Genomic DNA, 26,052 nt, shown 5'->3' with positions numbered 1-26,052 from the left:
CCTGTACTACCAAGATTACAGTACATACTAGTCCATCCGTATCTGCTAGTCTGAGGTGTGAGACCTGTACTACCAAGATTACAGTACATACTAGTCCATCAGTATCTCTGCTAGTCTGAGGTGTGAGACCGTACTACCAAGATTACAGTACATACTAGTCCATCAGTATCTCTGCTAGTCTGAGGTGTGAGACATGCACTACCAAGATTACAGTACATACTAGTCCATCAGTATCTCTGCTAGTCTGAGGTGTGAGATCTGTACTACCAAGATTACAGTACATACTAGTCCATCTGTATTTCTGCTAGTCTGAGGTGTGAGACATGCACTACCAAGATTACAGTACATACTAGTCCATCAGTATCTCTGCTAGTCTGAGGTTTGAGACCTGTACTACCAAGTACATACTAGTCCATCAGTATCTCTGCTAGTCTGAGGTGTGCGACATGTACTACCAAGATTACAGTACATAATATATAGTCCATCAGTATATCTGCTAGTCTGAGGTGTGAGACCTGTACTACCAAGATTACAATACATACTAGTCCATCAGTATCTCTGCTAGTCTGAGGTGTGAGACCTGTACTACCAAGATTACAGTACATACTAGTCCATCAGTATCTCTGCTAGTCTGAGGTGTGAGACCTGTACTACCAAGATTACAGTACATACTAGTCCATCAGTATCTCTGCTATTCTGAGGTGTGAGACCTGTACTACCAAGATTACAATACATACTAGTCCATCAGTATCTCTGCTAGTCTGAGGTGTGAGACCTGTACTACCAAGATTACAATACATACTAGTCCATCAGTATCTCTGCTAGTCTGAGGTGTGAGACCTGTACTACCAAGATTACAATACATACTAGTCCATCAGTATCTCTGCTAGTCTGAGGTGTGAGACCTGTACTACCAAGATTACAATACATACTAGTCCATCAGTATCTCTGCTAGTCTGAGGTGTGAGACCTGTACTACCAAGATTACAGTACATACTAGTCCATCAGTATCTCTGCTAGTCTGAGGTGTGAGACATGCACTACCAAGATTACAATACATACTAGTCCATCAGTATCTTTGCTAGTCTGAGATGTGAGACCTGTACTACCAAGATTACAGTACATACTAGTCCATCAGTATCTCAGCTAGTCTGAGGTGTGAGACATGCACTACCAAGATTACAATACATACTAGTCCATCAGTATCTATGCTAGTCTGAGGTTTGAGACCTGTACTACCAAGTACATACTAGTCCATCAGTATCTCTGCTAGTCTGAGGTGTGCGACATGTACTCCCAAGATTACAGTACATAATATATAGTCCATCAGTATATCTGCTAGTCTGAGGTGTGAGACCTGTACTACCAAGATTACAATACATACTAGTCCATCAGTATCTCTGCTAGTCTGAGGTGTGAGACCTGTACTACCAAGATTACAGTACATACTAGTCCATCAGTATCTCTGCTAGTCTGAGGTGTGAGACCTGTACTACCAAGATTACAGTACATACTAGTCCATCAATATCTCTGCTAGTCCGAGGTGTGAGACCTGTAATACCAAGATTACACTACGTACTAGTCCATCAGTATCTCTGCTAGTCTGAGGTGTGAGACCTGTACTACCAAGATAACAGTACATACTAGTCTATCAGTATCTTTGCTGGTCTGAGGTGTGAGACCTGTACTACCAAGATTACAGTACATACTAGTCCATCAGTATCTCTGCTAGTCTGAGGTGTGAGACCTGTACTACCAAGATTACAGTACATACTAGTCCATCAGTATCTCTGCTAGTCTGAGGTGTGAGACCTGTACTACCAAGATTACAGTACATACTAGTCCATCAGTATCTCTGCTAGTCTGAGGTGTGAGACCTGTATTACCAAGATTACAGTACATACTAGTCCATCAGTATCTCTGCTAGTCTGAGATGTGAGACATGCACTACCAAGATTACAGTACATACTAGTCCATCAGTATCTCTGCTAGTCTGAGGTGTGAGACCTGTACTACCAAGTACATACTAGTCCATCAGTATCTTTGCTGGTCTGAGGTGTGAGACCTGTACTACCAAGATTACAGTACATACTAGTCCATCCGTATCTGCTAGTCTGAGGTGTGAGACCTGTACTACCAAGATTACAGTACATACTAGTCCATCAGTATCTCTGCTAGTCTGAGGTGAGAGACCTGTACTACCAAGATTACAGTACATACTAGTCCATCAGTATCTCTGCTAGTCTGAGGTGTGAGACATGCACTACCAAGATTACAGTACATACTAGTCCATCAGTATCTCTGCTAGTCTGAGGTGTGAGATCTGTTCTACCAAGGTTACAGTACATACTAGTCCATCTGTATTTCTGCTAGTCTGAGGTGTGAGACATGCACTACCAAGATTACAGTACATACTAGTCCATCAATATCTCTGCTAGTCTGAGGTGTGAGACCTGTACTACCAAGTACATACTAGTCCATCAGTATCTCTGCTAGTCTGAGGTGTGCGACATGTACTACCAAGATTACAGTACATAATATATAGTCCATCAGTATATCTGCTAGTCTGAGGTGTGAGACCTGTACTACCAAGATTACAATACATACTAGTCCATCAGTATCTCTGCTAGTCTGAGGTGTGAGACCTGTACTACCAAGATTACAGTACATACTAGTCCATCAGTATCTCTGCTAGTCTGAGGTGTGAGACCTGTACTACCAAGATTACAGTACATACTAGTCCATCAATATCTCTGCTAGTCCGAGGTGTGAGACCTGTAATACCAAGATTACAGTACATACTAGTCCATCAGTATCTCTGCTAGTCTGAGGTGTGAGACCTGTACTACCAAGATTACAGTACATACTAGTCCATCAGTATCTCTGCTAGTCTGAGGTGTGAGACCTGTACTACCAAGATTACAGTACATACTAGTCCATCAATATCTCTGCTAGTCTGAGGTGTGAGACCTGTAATACCAAGATTACAGTACATACTAGTCCATCAGTATCTCTGCTAGTCTGAGGTGTGAGACCTGTACTACCAAGATTACAGTACATACTAGTCCATCAGTATCTCTGCTAGTCTGAGGTGTGAGACCTGTACTACCAAGATTACAGTACATACTAGTCCATCAGTATCTCTGCTAGTCTGAGGTGTGAGACCTGTACTACCAAGATTACAGTACATACTAGTCCATCAATATCTCTGCTAGTCCGAGGTGTGAGACCTGTAATACCAAGATTACAGTACATACTAGTCCATCAGTATCTCTGCTAGTCTGAGGTGTGAGACCTGTACTACCAAGATTACAGTACATACTAGTCCATCAGTATCTCTGCTAGTCTGAGGTGTGAGACCTGTACTACCAAGATTACAGTACATACTAGTCCATCAGTATCTCTGCTAGTCTGAGGTGTGAGACCTGTATTACCAAGATTATAGTACATACTAGTCCATCAGTATCTCTGCTAGTCTGAGATGTGAGACATGCACTACCAAGATTACAGTACATACTAGTCCATCAGTATCTCTGCTAGTCTGAGGTGTGAGACCTGTACTACCAAGTACATACTAGTCCATCAGTATCTTTGCTGGTCTGAGGTGTGAGACCTGTACTACCAAGATTACAGTACATACTAGTCCATCAGTATCTCTGCTAGTCTGAGGTGTGAGACCTGTACTACCAAGATTACAGTACATACTAGTCCATCAGTATCTTTGCTGGTCTGAGGTGTGAGACCTGTACTACCAAGATTACAGTACATACTAGTCCATCCGTATCTGCTAGTCTGAGGTGTGAGACCTGTACTACCAAGATTACAGTACATACTAGTCCATCAGTATCTCTGCTAGTCTGAGGTGAGAGACCTGTACTACCAAGATTACAGTACATACTAGTCCATCAGTATCTCTGCTAGTCTGAGGTGTGAGACATGCACTACCAAGATTACAGTACATACTAGTCCATCAGTATCTCTGCTAGTCTGAGGTGTGAGATCTGTACTACCAAGGTTACAGTACATACTAGTCCATCTGTATTTCTGCTAGTCTGAGGTGTGAGACATGCACTACCAAGATTACAGTACATACTAGTCCATCAGTATCTCTGCTAGTCTGAGGTGTGAGACCTGTACTACCAAGTACATACTAGTCCATCAGTATCTCTGCTAGTCTGAGGTGTGCGACATGTACTACCAAGATTACAGTACATAATATATAGTCCATCAGTATATCTGCTAGTCTGAGGTGTGAGACCTGTACTACCAAGATTACAATACATACTAGTCCATCAGTATCTCTGCTAGTCTGAGGTGTGAGACCTGTACTACCAAGATTACAGTACATACTAGTCCATCAGTATCTCTGCTAGTCTGAGGTGTGAGACCTGTACTACCAAGATTACAGTACATACTAGTCCATCAATATCTCTGCTAGTCCGAGGTGTGAGACCTGTAATACCAAGATTACAGTACATACTAGTCCATCAGTATCTCTGCTAGTCTGAGGTGTGAGACCTGTACTACCAAGATTACAGTACATACTAGTCCATCAGTATCTCTGCTAGTCTGAGGTGTGAGACCTGTACTACCAAGATTACAGTACATACTAGTCCATCAGTATCTCTGCTAGTCTGAGGTGTGAGACCTGTACTACCAAGATTACAATACATACTAGTCCATCAGTATCTCTGCTAGTCTGAGGTGTGAGACCTGTACTACCAAGATTACAATACATACTAGTCCATCAGTATCTCTGCTAGTCTGAGGTGTGAGACCTGTACTACCAAGATTACAGTACATACTAGTCCATCAGTATCTCTGCTAGTCTGAGGTGTGAGACATGCACTACCAAGATTACAATACATACTAGTCCATCAGTATCTTTGCTAGTCTGAGATGTGAGACCTGTACTACCAAGATTACAGTACATACTAGTCCATCAGTATCTCAGCTAGTCTGAGGTGTGAGACATGCACTACCAAGATTACAATACATACTAGTCCATCAGTATCTCTGCTAGTCTGAGGTTTGAGACCTGTACTACCAAGTACATACTAGTCCATCAGTATCTCTGCTAGTCTGAGGTGTGCGACATGTACTCCCAAGATTACAGTACATAATATATAGTCCATCAGTATATCTGCTCGTCTGAGGTGTGAGACCTGTACTACCAAGATTACAATACATACTAGTCCATCAGTATCTCTGCTAGTCTGAGGTGTGAGACCTGTACTACCAAGATTACAGTACATACTAGTCCATCAGTATCTCTGCTAGTCTGAGGTGTGAGACCTGTACTACCAAGATTACAGTACATACTAGTCCATCAATATCTCTGCTAGTCCGAGGTGTGAGACCTGTAATACCAAGATTACAGTACGTACTAGTCCATCAGTATCTCTGCTAGTCTGAGGTGTGAGACCTGTACTACCAAGATAACAGTACATACTAGTCTATCAGTATCTTTGCTGGTCTGAGGTGTGAGACCTGTACTACCAAGATTACAGTACATACTAGTCCATCAGTATCTCTGCTAGTCTGAGGTGTGAGACCTGTACTACCAAGATTACAGTACATACATGTACTAGTCCATCAGTATCTCTGCTAGTCTGAGGTGTGAGACCTGTACTACCAAGATTACAGTACATACTAGTCCATCAGTATCTCTGCTAGTCTGAGGTGTGAGACCTGTATTACCAAGATTACAGTACATACTAGTCCATCAGTATCTCTGCTAGTCTGAGATGTGAGACATGCACTACCAAGATTACAGTACATACTAGTCCATCAGTATCTCTGCTAGTCTGAGGTGTGAGACCTGTACTACCAAGTACATACTAGTCCATCAGTATCTTTGCTGGTCTGAGGTGTGAGACCTGTACTACCAAGATTACAGTACATACTAGTCCATCAGTATCTCTGCTAGTCTGAGGTGTGAGACCTGTACTACCAAGATTACAGTACATACTAGTCCATCAGTATCTTTGCTGGTCTGAGGTTTGAGACCTGTACTACCAAGATTACAGTACATACTAGTCCATCCGTATCTGCTAGTCTGAGGTGTGAGACCTGTACTACCAAGATTACAGTACATACTAGTCCATCAGTATCTCTGCTAGTCTGAGGTGAGAGACCTGTACTACCAAGATTACAGTACATACTAGTCCATCAGTATCTCTGCTAGTCTGAGGTGTGAGACATGCACTACCAAGATTACAGTACATACTAGTCCATCAGTATCTCTGCTAGTCTGAGGTGTGAGATCTGTTCTACCAAGGTTACAGTACATACTAGTCCATCTGTATTTCTGCTAGTCTGAGGTGTGAGACATGCACTACCAAGATTACAGTACATACTAGTCCATCAATATCTCTGCTAGTCTGAGGTGTGAGACCTGTACTACCAAGTACATACTAGTCCATCAGTATCTCTGCTAGTCTGAGGTGTGCGACATGTACTACCAAGATTACAGTACATAATATATAGTCCATCAGTATATCTGCTAGTCTGAGGTGTGAGACCTGTACTACCAAGATTACAATACATACTAGTCCATCAGTATCTCTGCTAGTCTGAGGTGTGAGACCTGTACTACCAAGATTACAGTACATACTAGTCCATCAGTATCTCTGCTAGTCTGAGGTGTGAGACCTGTACTACCAAGCTTACAGTACATACTAGTCCATCAATATCTCTGCTAGTCCGAGGTGTGAGACCTGTAATACCAAGATTACAGTACATACTAGTCCATCAGTATCTCTGCTAGTCTGAGGTGTGAGACCTGTACTACCAAGACTACAGTACATACTAGTCCATCAGTATCTCTGCTAGTCTGAGGTGTGAGACCTGTACTACCAAGATTACAGTACATACTAGTCCATCAGTATCTCTGCTAGTCTGAGGTGTGAGACCTGTACTACCAAGATTACAGTACATACTAGTCCATCAGTATCTCTGCTAGTCTGAGGTGTGAGACCTGTACTACCAAGATAACAGTACATACTAGTCTATCAGTATCTTTGCTGGTCTGAGGTGTGAGACCTGTACTACCAAGATTACAGTACATACTAGTCCATCAGTATCTCTGCTAGTCTGAGGTGTGAGACCTGTACTACCAAGATTACAGTACATACTAGTCCATCAGTATCTCTGCTAGTCTGAGGTGTGAGACCTGTACTACCAAGATTACAGTACATACTAGTCCATCAGTATCTCTGCTAGTCTGAGGTGTGAGACCTGTATTACCAAGATTATAGTACATACTAGTCCATCAGTATCTCTGCTAGTCTGAGATGTGAGACATGCACTACCAAGATTACAGTACATACTAGTCCATCAGTATCTCTGCTACTCTGAGGTGTGAGACCTGTACTACCAAGTACATACTAGTCCATCAGTATCTTTGCTGGTCTGAGGTGTGAGACCTGTACTACCAAGATTACAGTACATACTAGTCCATCAGTATCTCTGCTAGTCTGAGGTGTGAGACCTGTACTACCAAGATTACAGTACATACTAGTCCATCAGTATCTTTGCTGGTCTGAGGTGTGAGACCTGTACTACCAAGATTACAGTACATACTAGTCCATCTGTATTTCTCTAGTCTGAGGTGTGAGACATGCACTACCAAGATTACAGTACATACTAGTCCATCAGTATCTCTGCTAGTCTGAGGTGTGAGACCTGTACTACCAAGTACATACTAGTCCATCAGTATCTCTGCTAGTCTGAGGTGTGCGACATGTACTACCAAGATTACAGTACATAATATATAGTCCATCAGTATATCTGCTAGTCTGAGGTGTGAGACCTGTACTACCAAGATTACAATACATACTAGTCCATCAGTATCTCTGCTAGTCTGAGGTGTGAGACCTGTACTACCAAGATTACAGTACATACTAGTCCATCAGTATCTCTGCTAGTCTGAGGTGTGAGACCTGTACTACCAAGATTACAGTACATACTAGTCCATCAATATCTCTGCTAGTCCGAGGTGTGAGACCTGTAATACCAAGATTACAGTACATACTAGTCCATCAGTATCTCTGCTAGTCTGAGGTGTGAGACCTGTACTACCAAGATTACAGTACATACTAGTCCATCAGTATCTCTGCTAGTCTGAGGTGTGAGACCTGTACTACCAAGATTACAGTACATACTAGTCCATCAGTATCTCTGCTAGTCTGAGGTGTGAGACCTGTACTACCAAGATTACAGTACATACTAGTCCATCAGTATCTCTGCTAGTCTGAGTTGTGAGACCTGTACTACCAAGATAACAGTACATACTAGTCTATCAGTATCTTTGCTGGTCTGAGGTGTGAGACCTGTACTACCAAGATTACAGTACATACTAGTCCATCAGTATCTCTGCTAGTCTGAGGTGTGAGACCTGTACTACCAAGATTACAGTACATACTAGTCCATCAGTATCTTTTGCTGGTCTGAGGTGTGAGACCTGTACTACCAAGATTACAGTACATACTAGTCCATCAGTATCTCTGCTAGTCTGAGGTGTGAGACCTGTACTACCAAGATTACAGTACATACTAGTCCATCAGTATCTCTGCTAGTCTGAGGTGTGAGACCTGTACTACCAAGATTACAGTACATACTAGTCCATCAGTATCTCTGCTAGTCTGAGGTGTGAGACCTGTACTACCAAGATTACAATACATACTAGTCCATCAGTATCTCTGCTAGTCTGAGGTGTGAGACCTGTACTACCAAGATTACAATACATACTAGTCCATCAGTATCTCTGCTAGTCTGAGGTGTGAGACCTGTACTACCAAGATTACAGTACATACTAGTCCATCAGTATCTCTGCTAGTCTGAGGTGTGAGACATGCACTACCAAGATTACAATACATACTAGTCCATCAGTATCTTTGCTAGTCTGAGATGTGAGACCTGTACTACCAAGATTACAGTACATACTAGTCCATCAGTATCTCAGCTAGTCTGAGGTGTGAGACATGCACTACCAAGATTACAATACATACTAGTCCATCAGTATCTCTGCTAGTCTGAGGTTTGAGACCTGTACTACCAAGTACATACTAGTCCATCAGTATCTCTGCTAGTCTGAGGTGTGCGACATGTACTCCCAAGATTACAGTACATAATATATAGTCCATCAGTATATCTGCTCGTCTGAGGTGTGAGACCTGTACTACCAAGATTACAATACATACTAGTCCATCAGTATCTCTGCTAGTCTGAGGTGTGAGACCTGTACTACCAAGATTACAGTACATACTAGTCCATCAGTATCTCTGCTAGTCTGAGGTGTGAGACCTGTACTACCAAGATTACAGTACATACTAGTCCATCAATATCTCTGCTAGTCCGAGGTGTGAGACCTGTAATACCAAGATTACAGTACGTACTAGTCCATCAGTATCTCTGCTAGTCTGAGGTGTGAGACCTGTACTACCAAGATAACAGTACATACTAGTCTATCAGTATCTTTGCTGGTCTGAGGTGTGAGACCTGTACTACCAAGATTACAGTACATACTAGTCCATCAGTATCTCTGCTAGTCTGAGGTGTGAGACCTGTACTACCAAGATTACAGTACATACTAGTCCATCAGTATCTCTGCTAGTCTGAGTTGTGAGACCTGTACTACCAAGATAACAGTACATACTAGTCTATCAGTATCTTTGCTGGTCTGAGGTGTGAGACCTGTACTACCAAGATTACAGTACATACTAGTCCATCAGTATCTCTGCTAGTCTGAGGTGTGAGACCTGTACTACCAAGATTACAGTACATACTAGTCCATCAGTATCTTTGCTGGTCTGAGGTGTGAGACCTGTACTACCAAGATTACAGTACATACTAGTCCATCAGTATCTCTGCTAGTCTGAGGTGTGAGACCTGTACTACCAAGATTACAGTACATACTAGTCCATCAGTATCTCTGCTAGTCTGAGGTGTGAGACCTGTACTACCAAGATTACAGTACATACTAGTCCATCAGTATCTCTGCTAGTCTGAGGTGTGAGACCTGTACTACCAAGATTACAATACATACTAGTCCATCAGTATCTCTGCTAGTCTGAGGTGTGAGACCTGTACTACCAAGATTACAATACATACTAGTCCATCAGTATCTCTGCTAGTCTGAGGTGTGAGACCTGTACTACCAAGATTACAGTACATACTAGTCCATCAGTATCTCTGCTAGTCTGAGGTGTGAGACATGCACTACCAAGATTACAATACATACTAGTCCATCAGTATCTTTGCTAGTCTGAGATGTGAGACCTGTACTACCAAGATTACAGTACATACTAGTCCATCAGTATCTCAGCTAGTCTGAGGTGTGAGACATGCACTACCAAGATTACAATACATACTAGTCCATCAGTATCTCTGCTAGTCTGAGGTTTGAGACCTGTACTACCAAGTACATACTAGTCCATCAGTATCTCTGCTAGTCTGAGGTGTGCGACTTGTACTCCCAAGATTACAGTACATAATATATAGTCCATCAGTATATCTGCTCGTCTGAGGTGTGAGACCTGTACTACCAAGATTACAATACATACTAGTCCATCAGTATCTCTGCTAGTCTGAGGTGTGAGACCTGTACTACCAAGATTACAGTACATACTAGTCCATCAGTATCTCTGCTAGTCTGAGGTGTGAGACCTGTACTACCAAGATTACAGTACATACTAGTCCATCAATATCTCTGCTAGTCCGAGGTGTGAGACCTGTAATACCAAGATTACAGTACGTACTAGTCCATCAGTATCTCTGCTAGTCTGAGGTGTGAGACCTGTACTACCAAGATAACAGTACATACTAGTCTATCAGTATCTTTGCTGGTCTGAGGTGTGAGACCTGTACTACCAAGATTACAGTACATACTAGTCCATCAGTATCTCTGCTAGTCTGAGGTGTGAGACCTGTACTACCAAGATTACAGTACATACTAGTCCATCAGTATCTCTGCTAGTCTGAGGTGTGAGACCTGTACTACCAAGATTACAGTACATACTAGTCCATCAGTATCTCTGCTAGTCTGAGGTATGAGACCTGTATTACCAAGATTACAGTACATACTAGTCCATCAGTATCTCTGCTAGTCTGAGATGTGAGACATGCACTACCAAGATTACAGTACATACTAGTCCATCAGTATCTCTGCTAGTCTGAGGTGTGAGACCTGTACTACCAAGTACATACTAGTCCATCAGTATCTTTGCTGGTCTGAGGTGTGAGACCTGTACTACCAAGATTACAGTACATACTAGTCCATCAGTATCTCTGCTTGTCTGAGGTGTGAGACCTGTACTACCAAGATTACAGTACATACTAGTCCATCAGTATCTTTGCTGGTCTGAGGTTTGAGACCTGTACTACCAAGATTACAGTACATACTAGTCCATCCGTATCTGCTAGTCTGAGGTGTGAGACCTGTACTACCAAGATTACAGTACATACTAGTCCATCAGTATCTCTGCTAGTCTGAGGTGAGAGACCTGTACTACCAAGATTACAGTACATACTAGTCCATCAGTATCTCTGCTAGTCTGAGGTGTGAGACATGCACTACCAAGATTACAGTACATACTAGTCCATCAGTATCTCTGCTAGTCTGAGGTGTGAGATCTGTTCTACCAAGGTTACAGTACATACTAGTCCATCTGTATTTCTGCTAGTCTGAGGTGTGAGACATGCACTACCAAGATTACAGTACATACTAGTCCATCAATATCTCTGCTAGTCTGAGGTGTGAGACCTGTACTACCAAGTACATACTAGTCCATCAGTATCTCTGCTAGTCTGAGGTGTGCGACATGTACTACCAAGATTACAGTACATAATATATAGTCCATCAGTATATCTGCTAGTCTGAGGTGTGAGACCTGTACTACCAAGATTACAATACATACTAGTCCATCAGTATCTCTGCTAGTCTGAGGTGTGAGACCTGTACTACCAAGATTACAGTACATACTAGTCCATCAGTATCTCTGCTAGTCTGAGGTGTGAGACCTGTACTACCAAGATTACAGTACATACTAGTCCATCAATATCTCTGCTAGTCCGAGGTGTGAGACCTGTAATACCAAGATTACAGTACATACTAGTCCATCAGTATCTCTGCTAGTCTGAGGTGTGAGACCTGTACTACCAAGACTACAGTACATACTAGTCCATCAGTATCTCTGCTAGTCTGAGGTGTGAGACCTGTACTACCAAGATTACAGTACATACTAGTCCATCAGTATCTCTGCTAGTCTGAGGTGTGAGACCTGTACTACCAAGATTACAGTACATACTAGTCCATCAGTATCTCTGCTAGTCTGAGGTGTGAGACCTGTACTACCAAGATAACAGTACATACTAGTCTATCAGTATCTTTGCTGGTCTGAGGTGTGAGACCTGTACTACCAAGATTACAGTACATACTAGTCCATCAGTATCTCTGCTAGTGTGAGGTGTGAGACCTGTACTACCAAGATTACAGTACATACTAGTCCATCAGTATCTCTGCTAGTCTGAGGTGTGAGACCTGTACTACCAAGATTACAGTACATACTAGTCCATCAGTATCTCTGCTAGTCTGAGGTGTGAGACCTGTACTACCAAGATTACAATACATACTAGTCCATCAGTATCTCTGCTAGTCTGAGGTGTGAGACCTGTACTACCAAGATTACAGTACATACTAGTCCATCAGTATCTCTGCTAGTCTGAGGTGTGAGACATGCACTACCAAGATTACAATACATACTAGTCCATCAGTATCTTTGCTAGTCTGAGATGTGAGACCTGTACTACCAAGATTACAGTACATACTAGTCCATCAGTATCTCAGCTAGTCTGAGGTGTGAGACATGCACTACCAAGATTACAATACATACTAGTCCATCAGTATCTCTGCTAGTCTGAGGTTTGAGACCTGTACTACCAAGTACATACTAGTCCATCAGTATCTCTGCTAGTCTGAGGTGTGCGACATGTACTCCCAAGATTACAGTACATAATATATAGTCCATCAGTATATCTGCTCGTCTGAGGTGTGAGACCTGTACTACCAAGATTACAATACATACTAGTCCATCAGTATCTCTGCTAGTCTGAGGTGTGAGACCTGTACTACCAAGATTACAGTACATACTAGTCCATCAGTATCTCTGCTAGTCTGAGGTGTGAGACCTGTACTACCAAGATTACAGTACATACTAGTCCATCAATATCTCTGCTAGTCCGAGGTGTGAGACCTGTAATACCAAGATTACAGTACGTACTAGTCCATCAGTATCTCTGCTAGTCTGAGGTGTGAGACCTGTACTACCAAGATAACAGTACATACTAGTCTATCAGTATCTTTGCTGGTCTGAGGTGTGAGACCTGTACTACCAAGATTACAGTACATACTAGTCCATCAGTATCTCTGCTAGTCTGAGGTGTGAGACCTGTACTACCAAGATTACAGTACATACTAGTCCATCAGTATCTCTGCTAGTCTGAGTTGTGAGACCTGTACTACCAAGATAACAGTACATACTAGTCTATCAGTATCTTTGCTGGTCTGAGGTGTGAGACCTGTACTACCAAGATTACAGTACATACTAGTCCATCAGTATCTCTGCTAGTCTGAGGTGTGAGACCTGTACTACCAAGATTACAGTACATACTAGTCCATCAGTATCTTTGCTGGTCTGAGGTGTGAGACCTGTACTACCAAGATTACAGTACATACTAGTCCATCAGTATCTCTGCTAGTCTGAGGTGTGAGACCTGTACTACCAAGATTACAGTACATACTAGTCCATCAGTATCTCTGCTAGTCTGAGGTGTGAGACCTGTACTACCAAGATTACAGTACATACTAGTCCATCAGTATCTCTGCTAGTCTGAGGTGTGAGACCTGTACTACCAAGATTACAATACATACTAGTCCATCAGTATCTCTGCTAGTCTGAGGTGTGAGACCTGTACTACCAAGATTACAATACATACTAGTCCATCAGTATCTCTGCTAGTCTGAGGTGTGAGACCTGTACTACCAAGATTACAGTACATACTAGTCCATCAGTATCTCTGCTAGTCTGAGGTGTGAGACATGCACTACCAAGATTACAATACATACTAGTCCATCAGTATCTTTGCTAGTCTGAGATGTGAGACCTGTACTACCAAGATTACAGTACATACTAGTCCATCAGTATCTCAGCTAGTCTGAGGTGTGAGACATGCACTACCAAGATTACAATACATACTAGTCCATCAGTATCTCTGCTAGTCTGAGGTTTGAGACCTGTACTACCAAGTACATACTAGTCCATCAGTATCTCTGCTAGTCTGAGGTGTGCGACATGTACTCCCAAGATTACAGTACATAATATATAGTCCATCAGTATATCTGCTCGTCTGAGGTGTGAGACCTGTACTACCAAGATTACAATACATACTAGTCCATCAGTATCTCTGCTAGTCTGAGGTGTGAGACCTGTACTACCAAGATTACAGTACATACTAGTCCATCAGTATCTCTGCTAGTCTGAGGTGTGAGACCTGTACTACCAAGATTACAGTACATACTAGTCCATCAATATCTCTGCTAGTCCGAGGTGTGAGACCTGTAATACCAAGATTACAGTACGTACTAGTCCATCAGTATCTCTGCTAGTCTGAGGTGTGAGACCTGTACTACCAAGATAACAGTACATACTAGTCTATCAGTATCTTTGCTGGTCTGAGGTGTGAGACCTGTACTACCAAGATTACAGTACATACTAGTCCATCAGTATCTCTGCTAGTCTGAGGTGTGAGACCTGTACTACCAAGATTACAGTACATACTAGTCCATCAGTATCTCTGCTAGTCTGAGGTGTGAGACCTGTACTACCAAGATTACAGTACATACTAGTCCATCAGTATCTCTGCTAGTCTGAGGTATGAGACCTGTATTACCAAGATTACAGTACATACTAGTCCATCAGTATCTCTGCTAGTCTGAGATGTGAGACATGCACTACCAAGATTACAGTACATACTAGTCCATCAGTATCTCTGCTAGTCTGAGGTGTGAGACCTGTACTACCAAGTACATACTAGTCCATCAGTATCTTTGCTGGTCTGAGGTGTGAGACCTGTACTACCAAGATTACAGTACATACTAGTCCATCAGTATCTCTGCTAGTCTGAGGTGTGAGACCTGTACTACCAAGATTACAGTACATACTAGTCCATCAGTATCTTTGCTGGTCTGAGGTTTGAGACCTGTACTACCAAGATTACAGTACATACTAGTCCATCCGTATCTGCTAGTCTGAGGTGTGAGACCTGTACTACCAAGATTACAGTACATACTAGTCCATCAGTATCTCTGCTAGTCTGAGGTGAGAGACCTGTACTACCAAGATTACAGTACATACTAGTCCATCAGTATCTCTGCTAGTCTGAGGTGTGAGACATGCACTACCAAGATTACAGTACATACTAGTCCATCAGTATCTCTGCTAGTCTGAGGTGTGAGATCTGTTCTACCAAGGTTACAGTACATACTAGTCCATCTGTATTTCTGCTAGTCTGAGGTGTGAGACATGCACTACCAAGATTACAGTACATACTAGTCCATCAATATCTCTGCTAGTCTGAGGTGTGAGACCTGTACTACCAAGTACATACTAGTCCATCAGTATCTCTGCTAGTCTGAGGTGTGCGACATGTACTACCAAGATTACAGTACATAATATATAGTCCATCAGTATATCTGCTAGTCTGAGGTGTGAGACCTGTACTACCAAGATTACAATACATACTAGTCCATCAGTATCTCTGCTAGTCTGAGGTGTGAGACCTGTACTACCAAGATTACAGTACATACTAGTCCATCAGTATCTCTGCTAGTCTGAGGTGTGAGGACCTGTACTACCAAGATTACAGTACATACTAGTCCATCAATATCTCTGCTAGTCCGAGGTGTGAGACCTGTAATACCAAGATTACAGTACATACTAGTCCATCAGTATCTCTGCTAGTCTGAGGTGTGAGACCTGTACTACCAAGACTACAGTACATACTAGTCCATCAGTATCTCTGCTAGTCTGAGGTGTGAGACCTGTACTACCAAGATTACAGTACATACTAGTCCATCAGTATCTCTGCTAGTCTGAGGTGTGAGACCTGTACTACCAAGATTACAGTACATACTAGTCCATCAGTATCTCTGCTAGTCTGAGGTGTGAGACCTGTACTACCAAGATAACAGTACATACTAGTCTATCAGTATCTTTGCTGGTCTGAGGTGTGAGACCTGTACTACCAAGATTACAGTACATACTAGTCCATCAGTATCTCTGCTAGTGTGAGGTGTGAGACCTGTACTACCAAGATTACAGTACATACTAGTCCATCAGTATCTCTGCTAGTCTGAGGTGTGAGACCTGTACTACCAAGATTACAGTACATACTAGTCCATCAGTATCTCTGCTAGTCTGAGGTGTGAGACCTGTATTACCAAGATTATAGTACATACTAGTCCATCAGTATCTCTGCTAGTCTGAGATGTGAGACATGCACTACCAAGATTACAGTACATACTAGTCCATCAGTATCTCTGCTACTCTGAGGTGTGAGACCTGTACTACCAAGTACATACTAGTCCATCAGTATCTTTGCTGGTCTGAGGTGTGAGACCTGTACTACCAAGATTACAGTACATACTAGTCCATCAGTATCTCTGCTAGTCTGAGGTGTGAGACCTGTACTACCAAGATTACAGTACATACTAGTCTATCAGTATCTTTGCTGGTCTGAGGTGTGAGACCTGTACTACCAAGATTACAGTACATACTAGTCCATCCGTATCTGCTAGTCTGAGGTGTGAGACCTGTACTACCAAGATTACAGTACATACTAGTCCATCAGTATCTCTGCTAGTCTGAGGTGAGAGACCTGTACTACCAAGATTACAGTACATACTAGTCCATCAGTATCTCTGCTAGTCTGAGGTGTGAGACATGCACTACCAAGATTACAGTACATACTAGTCCATCAGTATCTCTGCTAGTCTGAGGTGTGAGATCTGTACTACCAAGGTTACAGTACATACTAGTCCATCTGTATTTCTCTAGTCTGAGGTGTGAGACATGCACTACCAAGATTACAGTACATACTAGTCCATCAGTATCTCTGCTAGTCTGAGGTGTGAGACCTGTACTACCAAGTACATACTAGTCCATCAGTATCTCTGCTAGTCTGAGGTGTGCGACATGTACTACCAAGATTACAGTACATAATATATAGTCCATCAGTATATCTGCTAGTCTGAGGTGTGAGACCTGTACTACCAAGATTACAATACATACTAGTCCATCAGTATCTCTGCTAGTCTGAGGTGTGAGACCTGTACTACCAAGATTACAGTACATACTAGTCCATCAATATCTCTGCTAGTCCGAGGTGTGAGACCTGTAATACCAAGATTACAGTACATACTAGTCCATCAGTATCTCTGCTAGTCTGAGGTGTGAGACCTGTACTACCAAGACTACAGTACATACTAGTCCATCAGTATCTCTGCTAGTCTGAGGTGTGAGACCTGTACTACCAAGATTACAGTACATACTAGTCCATCAGTATCTCTGCTAGTCTGAGGTGTGAGACCTGTACTACCAAGATTACAGTACATACTAGTCCATCAGTATCTCTGCTAGTCTGAGGTGTGAGACCTGTACTACCAAGATAACAGTACATACTAGTCTATCAGTATCTTTGCTGGTCTGAGGTGTGAGACCTGTACTACCAAGATTACAGTACATACTAGTCCATCAGTATCTCTGCTAGTCTGAGGTGTGAGACCTGTACTACCAAGATTACAGTACATACTAGTCCATCAGTATCTCTGCTAGTCTGAGGTGTGAGACCTGTACTACCAAGATTACAGTACATACTAGTCCATCAGTATCTCTGCTAGTCTGAGGTGTGAGACCTGTATTACCAAGATTATAGTACATACTAGTCCATCAGTATCTCTGCTAGTCTGAGATGTGAGACATGCACTACCAAGATTACAGTACATACTAGTCCATCAGTATCTCTGCTACTCTGAGGTGTGAGACCTGTACTACCAAGTACATACTAGTCCATCAGTATCTTTGCTGGTCTGAGGTGTGAGACCTGTACTACCAAGATTACAGTACATACTAGTCCATCAGTATCTCTGCTAGTCTGAGGTGTGAGACCTGTACTACCAAGATTACAGTACATACTAGTCCATCAGTATCTTTGCTGGTCTGAGGTGTGAGACCTGTACTACCAAGATTACAGTACATACTAGTCCATCCGTATCTGCTAGTCTGAGGTGTGAGACCTGTACTACCAAGATTACAGTACATACTAGTCCATCAGTATCTCTGCTAGTCTGAGGTGAGAGACCTGTACTACCAAGATTACAGTACATACTAGTCCATCAGTATCTCTGCTAGTCTGAGGTGTGAGACATGCACTACCAAGATTACAGTACATACTAGTCCATCAGTATCTCTGCTAGTCTGAGGTGTGAGATCTGTACTACCAAGGTTACAGTACATACTAGTCCATATGTATTTCTCTAGTCTGAGGTGTGAGACATGCACTACCAAGATTACAGTACATACTAGTCCATCAGTATCTCTGCTAGTCTGAGGTGTGAGACCTGTACTACCAAGTACATACTAGTCCATCAGTATCTCTGCTAGTCTGAGGTGTGCGACATGTACTACCAAGATTACAGTACATAATATATAGTCCATCAGTATATCTGCTAGTCTGAGGTGTGAGACCTGTACTACCAAGATTACAATACATACTAGTCCATCAGTATCTCTGCTAGTCTGAGGTGTGAGACCTGTACTACCAAGATTACAGTACATACTAGTCCATCAGTATCTCTGCTAGTCTGAGGTGTGAGACCTGTACTACCAAGATTACAGTACATACTAGTCCATCAATATCTCTGCTAGTCCGAGGTGTGAGACCTGTAATACCAAGATTACAGTACATACTAGTCCATCAGTATCTCTGCTAGTCTGAGGTGTGAGACCTGTACTACCAAGATTACAGTACATACTAGTCCATCAGTATCTCTGCTAGTCTGAGGTGTGAGACCTGTACTACCAAGATTACAGTACATACTAGTCCATCAGTATCTCTGCTAGTCTGAGGTGTGAGACCTGTACTACCAAGATTACAGTACATACTAGTCCATCAGTATCTCTGCTAGTCTGAGTTGTGAGACCTGTACTACCAAGATAACAGTACATACTAGTCTATCAGTATCTTTGCTGGTCTGAGGTGTGAGACCTGTACTACCAAGATTACAGTACATACTAGTCCATCAGTATCTCTGCTAGTCTGAGGTGTGAGACCTGTACTACCAAGATTACAGTACATACTAGTCCATCAGTATCTCTGCTAGTCTGAGGTGTGAGACCTGTATTACCAAGATTACAGTACATACTAGTCCATCAGTATCTCTGCTAGTCTGAGATGTGAGACATGCACTACCAAGATTACAGTACATACTAGTCCATCAGTATCTTTGCTGGTCTGAGGTGTGAGACCTGTACTACCAAGATTACAGTACATACTAGTCCATCAGTATCTTTGCTGGTCTGAGGTGTGAGATCTGTACTACCAAGATTACAGTACATACTAGTCCATCAGTATCTCTGCTAGTCTGAGGTGTGAGACCTGTACTACCAAGATTACAGTACATACTAGTCCATCAGTATCTCTGCTAGTCTGAGGTGAGAGACCTGTACTACCAAGATTACAGTACATACTAGTCCATCAGTATCTCTGCTAGTCTGAGGTGTGAGACATGCACTACCAAGATTACAGTACATACTAGTCCATCAGTATCTCTGCTAGTCTGAGGTGTGAGATCTGTACTACCAAGGTTACAGTACATACTAGTCCATATGTATTTCTCTAGTCTGAGGTGTGAGACATGCACTACCAAGATTACAGTACATACTAGTCCATCAGTATCTCTGCTAGTCTGAGGTGTGAGACCTGTACTACCAAGTACATACTAGTCCATCAGTATCTCTGCTAGTCTGAGGTGTGCGACATGTACTACCAAGATTACAGTACATAATATATAGTCCATCAGTATATCTGCTAGTCTGAGGTGTGAGACCTGTACTACCAAGATTACAATACATACTAGTCCATCAGTATCTCTGCTAGTCTGAGGTGTGAGACCTGTACTACCAAGATTACAGTACATACTAGTCCATCAGTATCTCTGCTAGTCTGAGGTGTGAGACCTGTACTACCAAGATTACAGTACATACTAGTCCATCAATATCTCTGCTAGTCCGAGGTGTGAGACCTGTAATACCAAGATTACAGTACATACTAGTCCATCAGTATCTCTGCTAGTCTGAGGTGTGAGACCTGTACTACCAAGATTACAGTACATACTAGTCCATCAGTATCTCTGCTAGTCTGAGGTGTGAGACCTGTACTACCAAGATTACAGTACATACTAGTCCATCAGTATCTCTGCTAGTCTGAGGTGTGAGACCTGTACTACCAAGATTACAGTACATACTAGTCCATCAGTATCTCTGCTAGTCTGAGTTGTGAGACCTGTACTACCAAGATAACAGTACATACTAGTCTATCAGTATCTTTGCTGGTCTGAGGTGTGAGACCTGTACTACCAAGATTACAGTACATACTAGTCCATCAGTATCTCTGCTAGTCTGAGGTGTGAGACCTGTACTACCAAGATTACAGTACATACTAGTCCATCAGTATCTCTGCTAGTCTGAGGTGTGAGACCTGTATTACCAAGATTACAGTACATACTAGTCCATCAGTATCTCTGCTAGTCTGAGATGTGAGACATGCACTACCAAGATTACAGTACATACTAGTCCATCAGTATCTTTGCTGGTCTGAGGTGTGAGACCTGTACTACCAAGATTACAGTACATACTAGTCCATCAGTATCTTTGCTGGTCTGAGGTGTGAGATCTGTACTACCAAGATTACAGTACATACTAGTCCATCAGTATCTCTGCTAGTCTGAGGTGTGAGACCTGTACTACCAAGATTACAGTACATACTAGTCCATCAGTATCTCTGCTAGTCTGAGGTGTGAGACCTGTACTACCAAGATTACAGTACATACTAGTCCATCAGTATCTCTGCTAGTCTGAGGTGTGAGACCTGTACTACCAAGATTACAGTACATACTAGTCCATCAGTATCTCTGCTAGTCTGAGGTGTGAGACCTGTATTACCAAGATTATAGTACATACTAGTCCATCAGTATCTCTGCTAGTCTGAGATGTGAGACATGCACTACCAAGATTACAGTACATACTAGTCCATCAGTATCTCTGCTACTCTGAGGTGTGAGACCTGTACTACCAAGTACATACTAGTCCATCAGTATCTTTGCTGGTCTGAGGTGTGAGACCTGTACTACCAAGATTACAGTACATACTAGTCCATCAGTATCTCTGCTAGTCTGAGGTGTGAGACCTGTACTACCAAGATTACAGTACATACTAGTCCATCAGTATCTTTGCTGGTCTGAGGTGTGAGACCTGTACTACCAAGATTACAGTACATACTAGTCCATCCGTATCTGCTAGTCTGAGGTGTGAGACCTGTACTACCAAGATTACAGTACATACTAGTCCATCAGTATCTCTGCTAGTCTGAGGTGAGAGACCTGTACTACCAAGATTACAGTACATACTAGTCCATCAGTATCTCTGCTAGTCTGAGGTGTGAGACATGCACTACCAAGATTACAGTACATACTAGTCCATCAGTATCTCTGCTAGTCTGAGGTGTGAGATCTGTACTACCAAGGTTACAGTACATACTAGTCCATATGTATTTCTCTAGTCTGAGGTGTGAGACATGCACTACCAAGATTACAGTACATACTAGTCCATCAGTATCTCTGCTAGTCTGAGGTGTGAGACCTGTACTACCAAGTACATACTAGTCCATCAGTATCTCTGCTAGTCTGAGGTGTGCGACATGTACTACCAAGATTACAGTACATAATATATAGTCCATCAGTATATCTGCTAGTCTGAGGTGTGAGACCTGTACTACCAAGATTACAATACATACTAGTCCATCAGTATCTCTGCTAGTCTGAGGTGTGAGACCTGTACTACCAAGATTACAGTACATACTAGTCCATCAGTATCTCTGCTAGTCTGAGGTGTGAGACCTGTACTACCAAGATTACAGTACATACTAGTCCATCAATATCTCTGCTAGTCCGAGGTGTGAGACCTGTAATACCAAGATTACAGTACATACTAGTCCATCAGTATCTCTGCTAGTCTGAGGTGTGAGACCTGTACTACCAAGATTACAGTACATACTAGTCCATCAGTATCTCTGCTAGTCTGAGGTGTGAGACCTGTACTACCAAGATTACAGTACATACTAGTCCATCAGTATCTCTGCTAGTCTGAGGTGTGAGACCTGTACTACCAAGATTACAGTACATACTAGTCCATCAGTATCTCTGCTAGTCTGAGTTGTGAGACCTGTACTACCAAGATAACAGTACATACTAGTCTATCAGTATCTTTGCTGGTCTGAGGTGTGAGACCTGTACTACCAAGATTACAGTACATACTAGTCCATCAGTATCTCTGCTAGTCTGAGGTGTGAGACCTGTACTACCAAGATTACAGTACATACTAGTCCATCAGTATCTCTGCTAGTCTGAGGTGTGAGACCTGTATTACCAAGATTACAGTACATACTAGTCCATCAGTATCTCTGCTAGTCTGAGATGTGAGACATGCACTACCAAGATTACAGTACATACTAGTCCATCAGTATCTTTGCTGGTCTGAGGTGTGAGACCTGTACTACCAAGATTACAGTACATACTAGTCCATCAGTATCTTTGCTGGTCTGAGGTGTGAGATCTGTACTACCAAGATTACAGTACATACTAGTCCATCAGTATCTCTGCTAGTCTGAGGTGTGAGACCTGTACTACCAAGATTACAGTACATACTAGTCCATCAGTATCTCTGCTAGTCTGAGGTGTAAGACCTGTACTACCAAGATTACAATACATACTAGTCCATCAGTATCTCTGCTAGTCTGAGGTGTGCGACCTGTACTACCAAGATTACAATACATACTAGTCCATCAGTATCTCTGCCAGTCTGAGGTGTGAGACCTGTACTACCAAGATTACAGTGCATACTAGTCCATCAGTATCTCTGCTAGTCTGAGGTGTGAGACCTGTACTACCAAGTACATACTAGTCCATCAGTATCTTTGCTGGTCTGAGGTGTGAGACCAGTACTACCAAGATTACAGTACATACTAGTCCATCAGTATCTCTGCTAGTCTGAGGTGTGAGACCTGTACTACCAAGATTACAGTACATACTCGTCCATCAGTATCTCTGCTAGTCTGAGGTGTGAGACCTGTACTACCAAGATTACAATACATACTAGTCCATCAGTATCTCTGCTAGTCTGAGGTGTGCAACCTGTACTACCAAGATTACAATACATACTAGTCCATCAGTATCTCTGCTAGTCTGAGGTGTGAGACCTGTACTACCAAGATTACAGTACATACTAGTCCATCAGTATCTCTGCTAGTCTGAGGTGTGAGACCTGTACTACCAAGATTACAATACATACTAGTCCATCAGTACATGTATCTCTGTCTTTGATGACATTCATCTAAGCTCAGTCTCTCATGACATAATTCATCTTAGCACAGTCTCTCATGACATCATTCATCTTAGCAGTCTTTGATGACATCTTTCATCTTAGCACAGTCTCTGATGACACCATATTAGCAGTCTCTGATGACATCATTCACCTTAGCACAGTTTTTGATGACATCTTTCATCTTAGCAGTCTCTGATGACACCATATTAGCACAGTCTTTGGTGACATCATTCACCTTAGCAGTCTCTGATGACATCATTCACCTTAGCACAGTTTTTGGTGACATCATTCACCTTAGCAGTCTCTGATGACATCATTCACTTTAGCAGTCTTTGGTGACGTCATTCAACTTATGTATGTGCATGTAATCAATTTTTCAGGTTGGCATGACAACACTTTGTACAAGAAGTATATCCGATACTTGGGTGCTTCTCGCAAAAAACAATATGAAACTGATCCTACTGTTTGGCGAGATCCTCCAAAGACTCCAGTGAGATTAAGACAGCGAGATATGGTATACAGACGTGCATTCAGTAGTGCATCTTATTACCATGACGATAATTATAAAAATGAGGAGGATGAGGAACAGGGACAAAAACCAAAACCAAAAAGGTATGATGACTTTTGTAATATTGCATGTACTCACTTTGGCTCTCAACTGTTCTCCACATTGGAGCTATTCACAATATATTGGGTTTCAAGGCCAGATACAAGTTTGTTTGAACAAAATATTTAGTTTGTATTAAGAAGTCAAGTTTTTAGCTGAACAGTCCATACTGTAGGTTCCATGACTATTGCAATAGTGCTGCATTCTGACATTTGTTTGTACATTTAGATGACTGAACTGCTTGACTTGATATTTGGTATACACATATATAGCTGCTTGAAAAATGTAGATGCATAACAATGTGTTCTCTGCTCGTCTGAGGTGTGAGACCTGCACTAACAAGATTACAGTACATACTAGTCCATCAGTATCTCTGCTAGTCTGAGGTGTGAATATATTCACAATATATTGGGTTTCAAGGCCAGATACAAGTTTGTTTGAACAAAATATTTAGTTTGTATTAAGAAGTCAAGTTTTTAGCTGAACAGTCCATACTGTAGGTTCCATGACTATTGCAATAGTGCTGCATTCTGACATTTGTTTGTACATTTAGATGACTGAACTGCTTGACTTGATATTTGGTATACACATATATAGCTGCTTGAAAAATGTAGATGCATAACAATGTGGTCTCTGCTCGTCTGAGGTGTGAGACCTGCACTAACAAGATTACAGTACATACTAGTCCATCAGTATCTCTGCTAGTCTGAGGTGTGAGACCTGTACTACCAAGATTACAGTACATACTAGTCCATCAGTATCTTTGCCAGTCTGAGGTGTGAGACCTGTACTACCAAGATTACAGTACATACTAGTCCATCAGTATCTCTGCTAGTCTGAGGTGTGAGACCTGTACTACCAAGATTACAATACATACTAGTCCATCAGTATCTCTGCTAGTCTGACGTGTGAGACCTGTACTACCAAGATTACAGTACTTACTAGTCCGTCAGTATCTCTGCTAGTCTGAGGTGTGAGACATGCACTACCAAGATTACAGTACATACTAGTCCATTAGTATCTCTGCTAGTCTGAGGTGTGAGACCTGTACTACCAAGATTACAGTACATACTAGTCCATCAGTATCTCTGCTAGTCTGAGGTGTGAGACCTGTACTACCAAGATTACAATACATACTAGTCCATCAGTATCTCTGCTAGTCTGAGGTGTGAGACCTGTACTACCAAGATTACAATACATACTAGTCCATCAGTATCTCTGCTAGTCTGAGGTGTGAGACCTGTACTACCAAGATTACAATACATACTAGTCCATCAGTATCTCTGCTAGTCTGAGGTGTGAGACCTGTACTACCAAGATTACAATACATACTAGTCCATCAGTATCTCTGCTAGTCTGAGGTGTGAGACCTGTACTACCAAGATTACAGTACATACTAGTCCATCAGTATCTCTGCTAGTCTGAGGTGTGAGACATGCACTACCAAGATTACAGTACATACTAGTCCATCAGTATCTCTGCTAGTCTGAGGTGTGAGACCTGTACTACCAAGATTACAGTACATACTAGTCCATCAGTATCTTTGCTAGTCTGAGGTGTGAGACATGCACTACCAAGATTACAGTACTTACTAGTCCATCAGTATCTCTACTAGTCTGAGGTGTGAGACATGCACTACCAAGATTGCAGTACATACTCGTCCATCAGTATATCTGCTAGTCTGAGGTGTGAGACCTGTACTACCAAGATTACAATACATACTAGTCCATC

At 42.1% G+C, this 26,052-nt stretch overlaps 1 protein-coding gene across 2 annotated transcripts in view; it reads left to right on the top strand.

The window, feature by feature from the left end:
* The window catches only part of LOC102801571 (uncharacterized), an 88,657-nt gene that overhangs the window by 55,338 nt on the left and 7,267 nt on the right, over positions 1 to 26,052 (top strand). For both annotated transcript variants that reach the window (XM_085491428.1, XM_085491427.1), the window contains exon 6: positions 24,095 to 24,326. In XM_085491428.1, the coding sequence (XP_085347554.1) occupies positions 24,095 to 24,326 (232 nt within the window). The remainder of the gene's footprint in view (positions 1 to 24,094; positions 24,327 to 26,052) is intronic.

This window comes from Saccoglossus kowalevskii, chromosome 16 (genome assembly GCF_978046115.1).
Source record: "Saccoglossus kowalevskii chromosome 16, keSacKowa6.1, whole genome shotgun sequence".
NCBI lineage: Eukaryota > Metazoa > Hemichordata > Enteropneusta > Harrimaniidae > Saccoglossus > Saccoglossus kowalevskii.
This window is presented reverse-complemented; position numbering and strand designations above follow the sequence as displayed.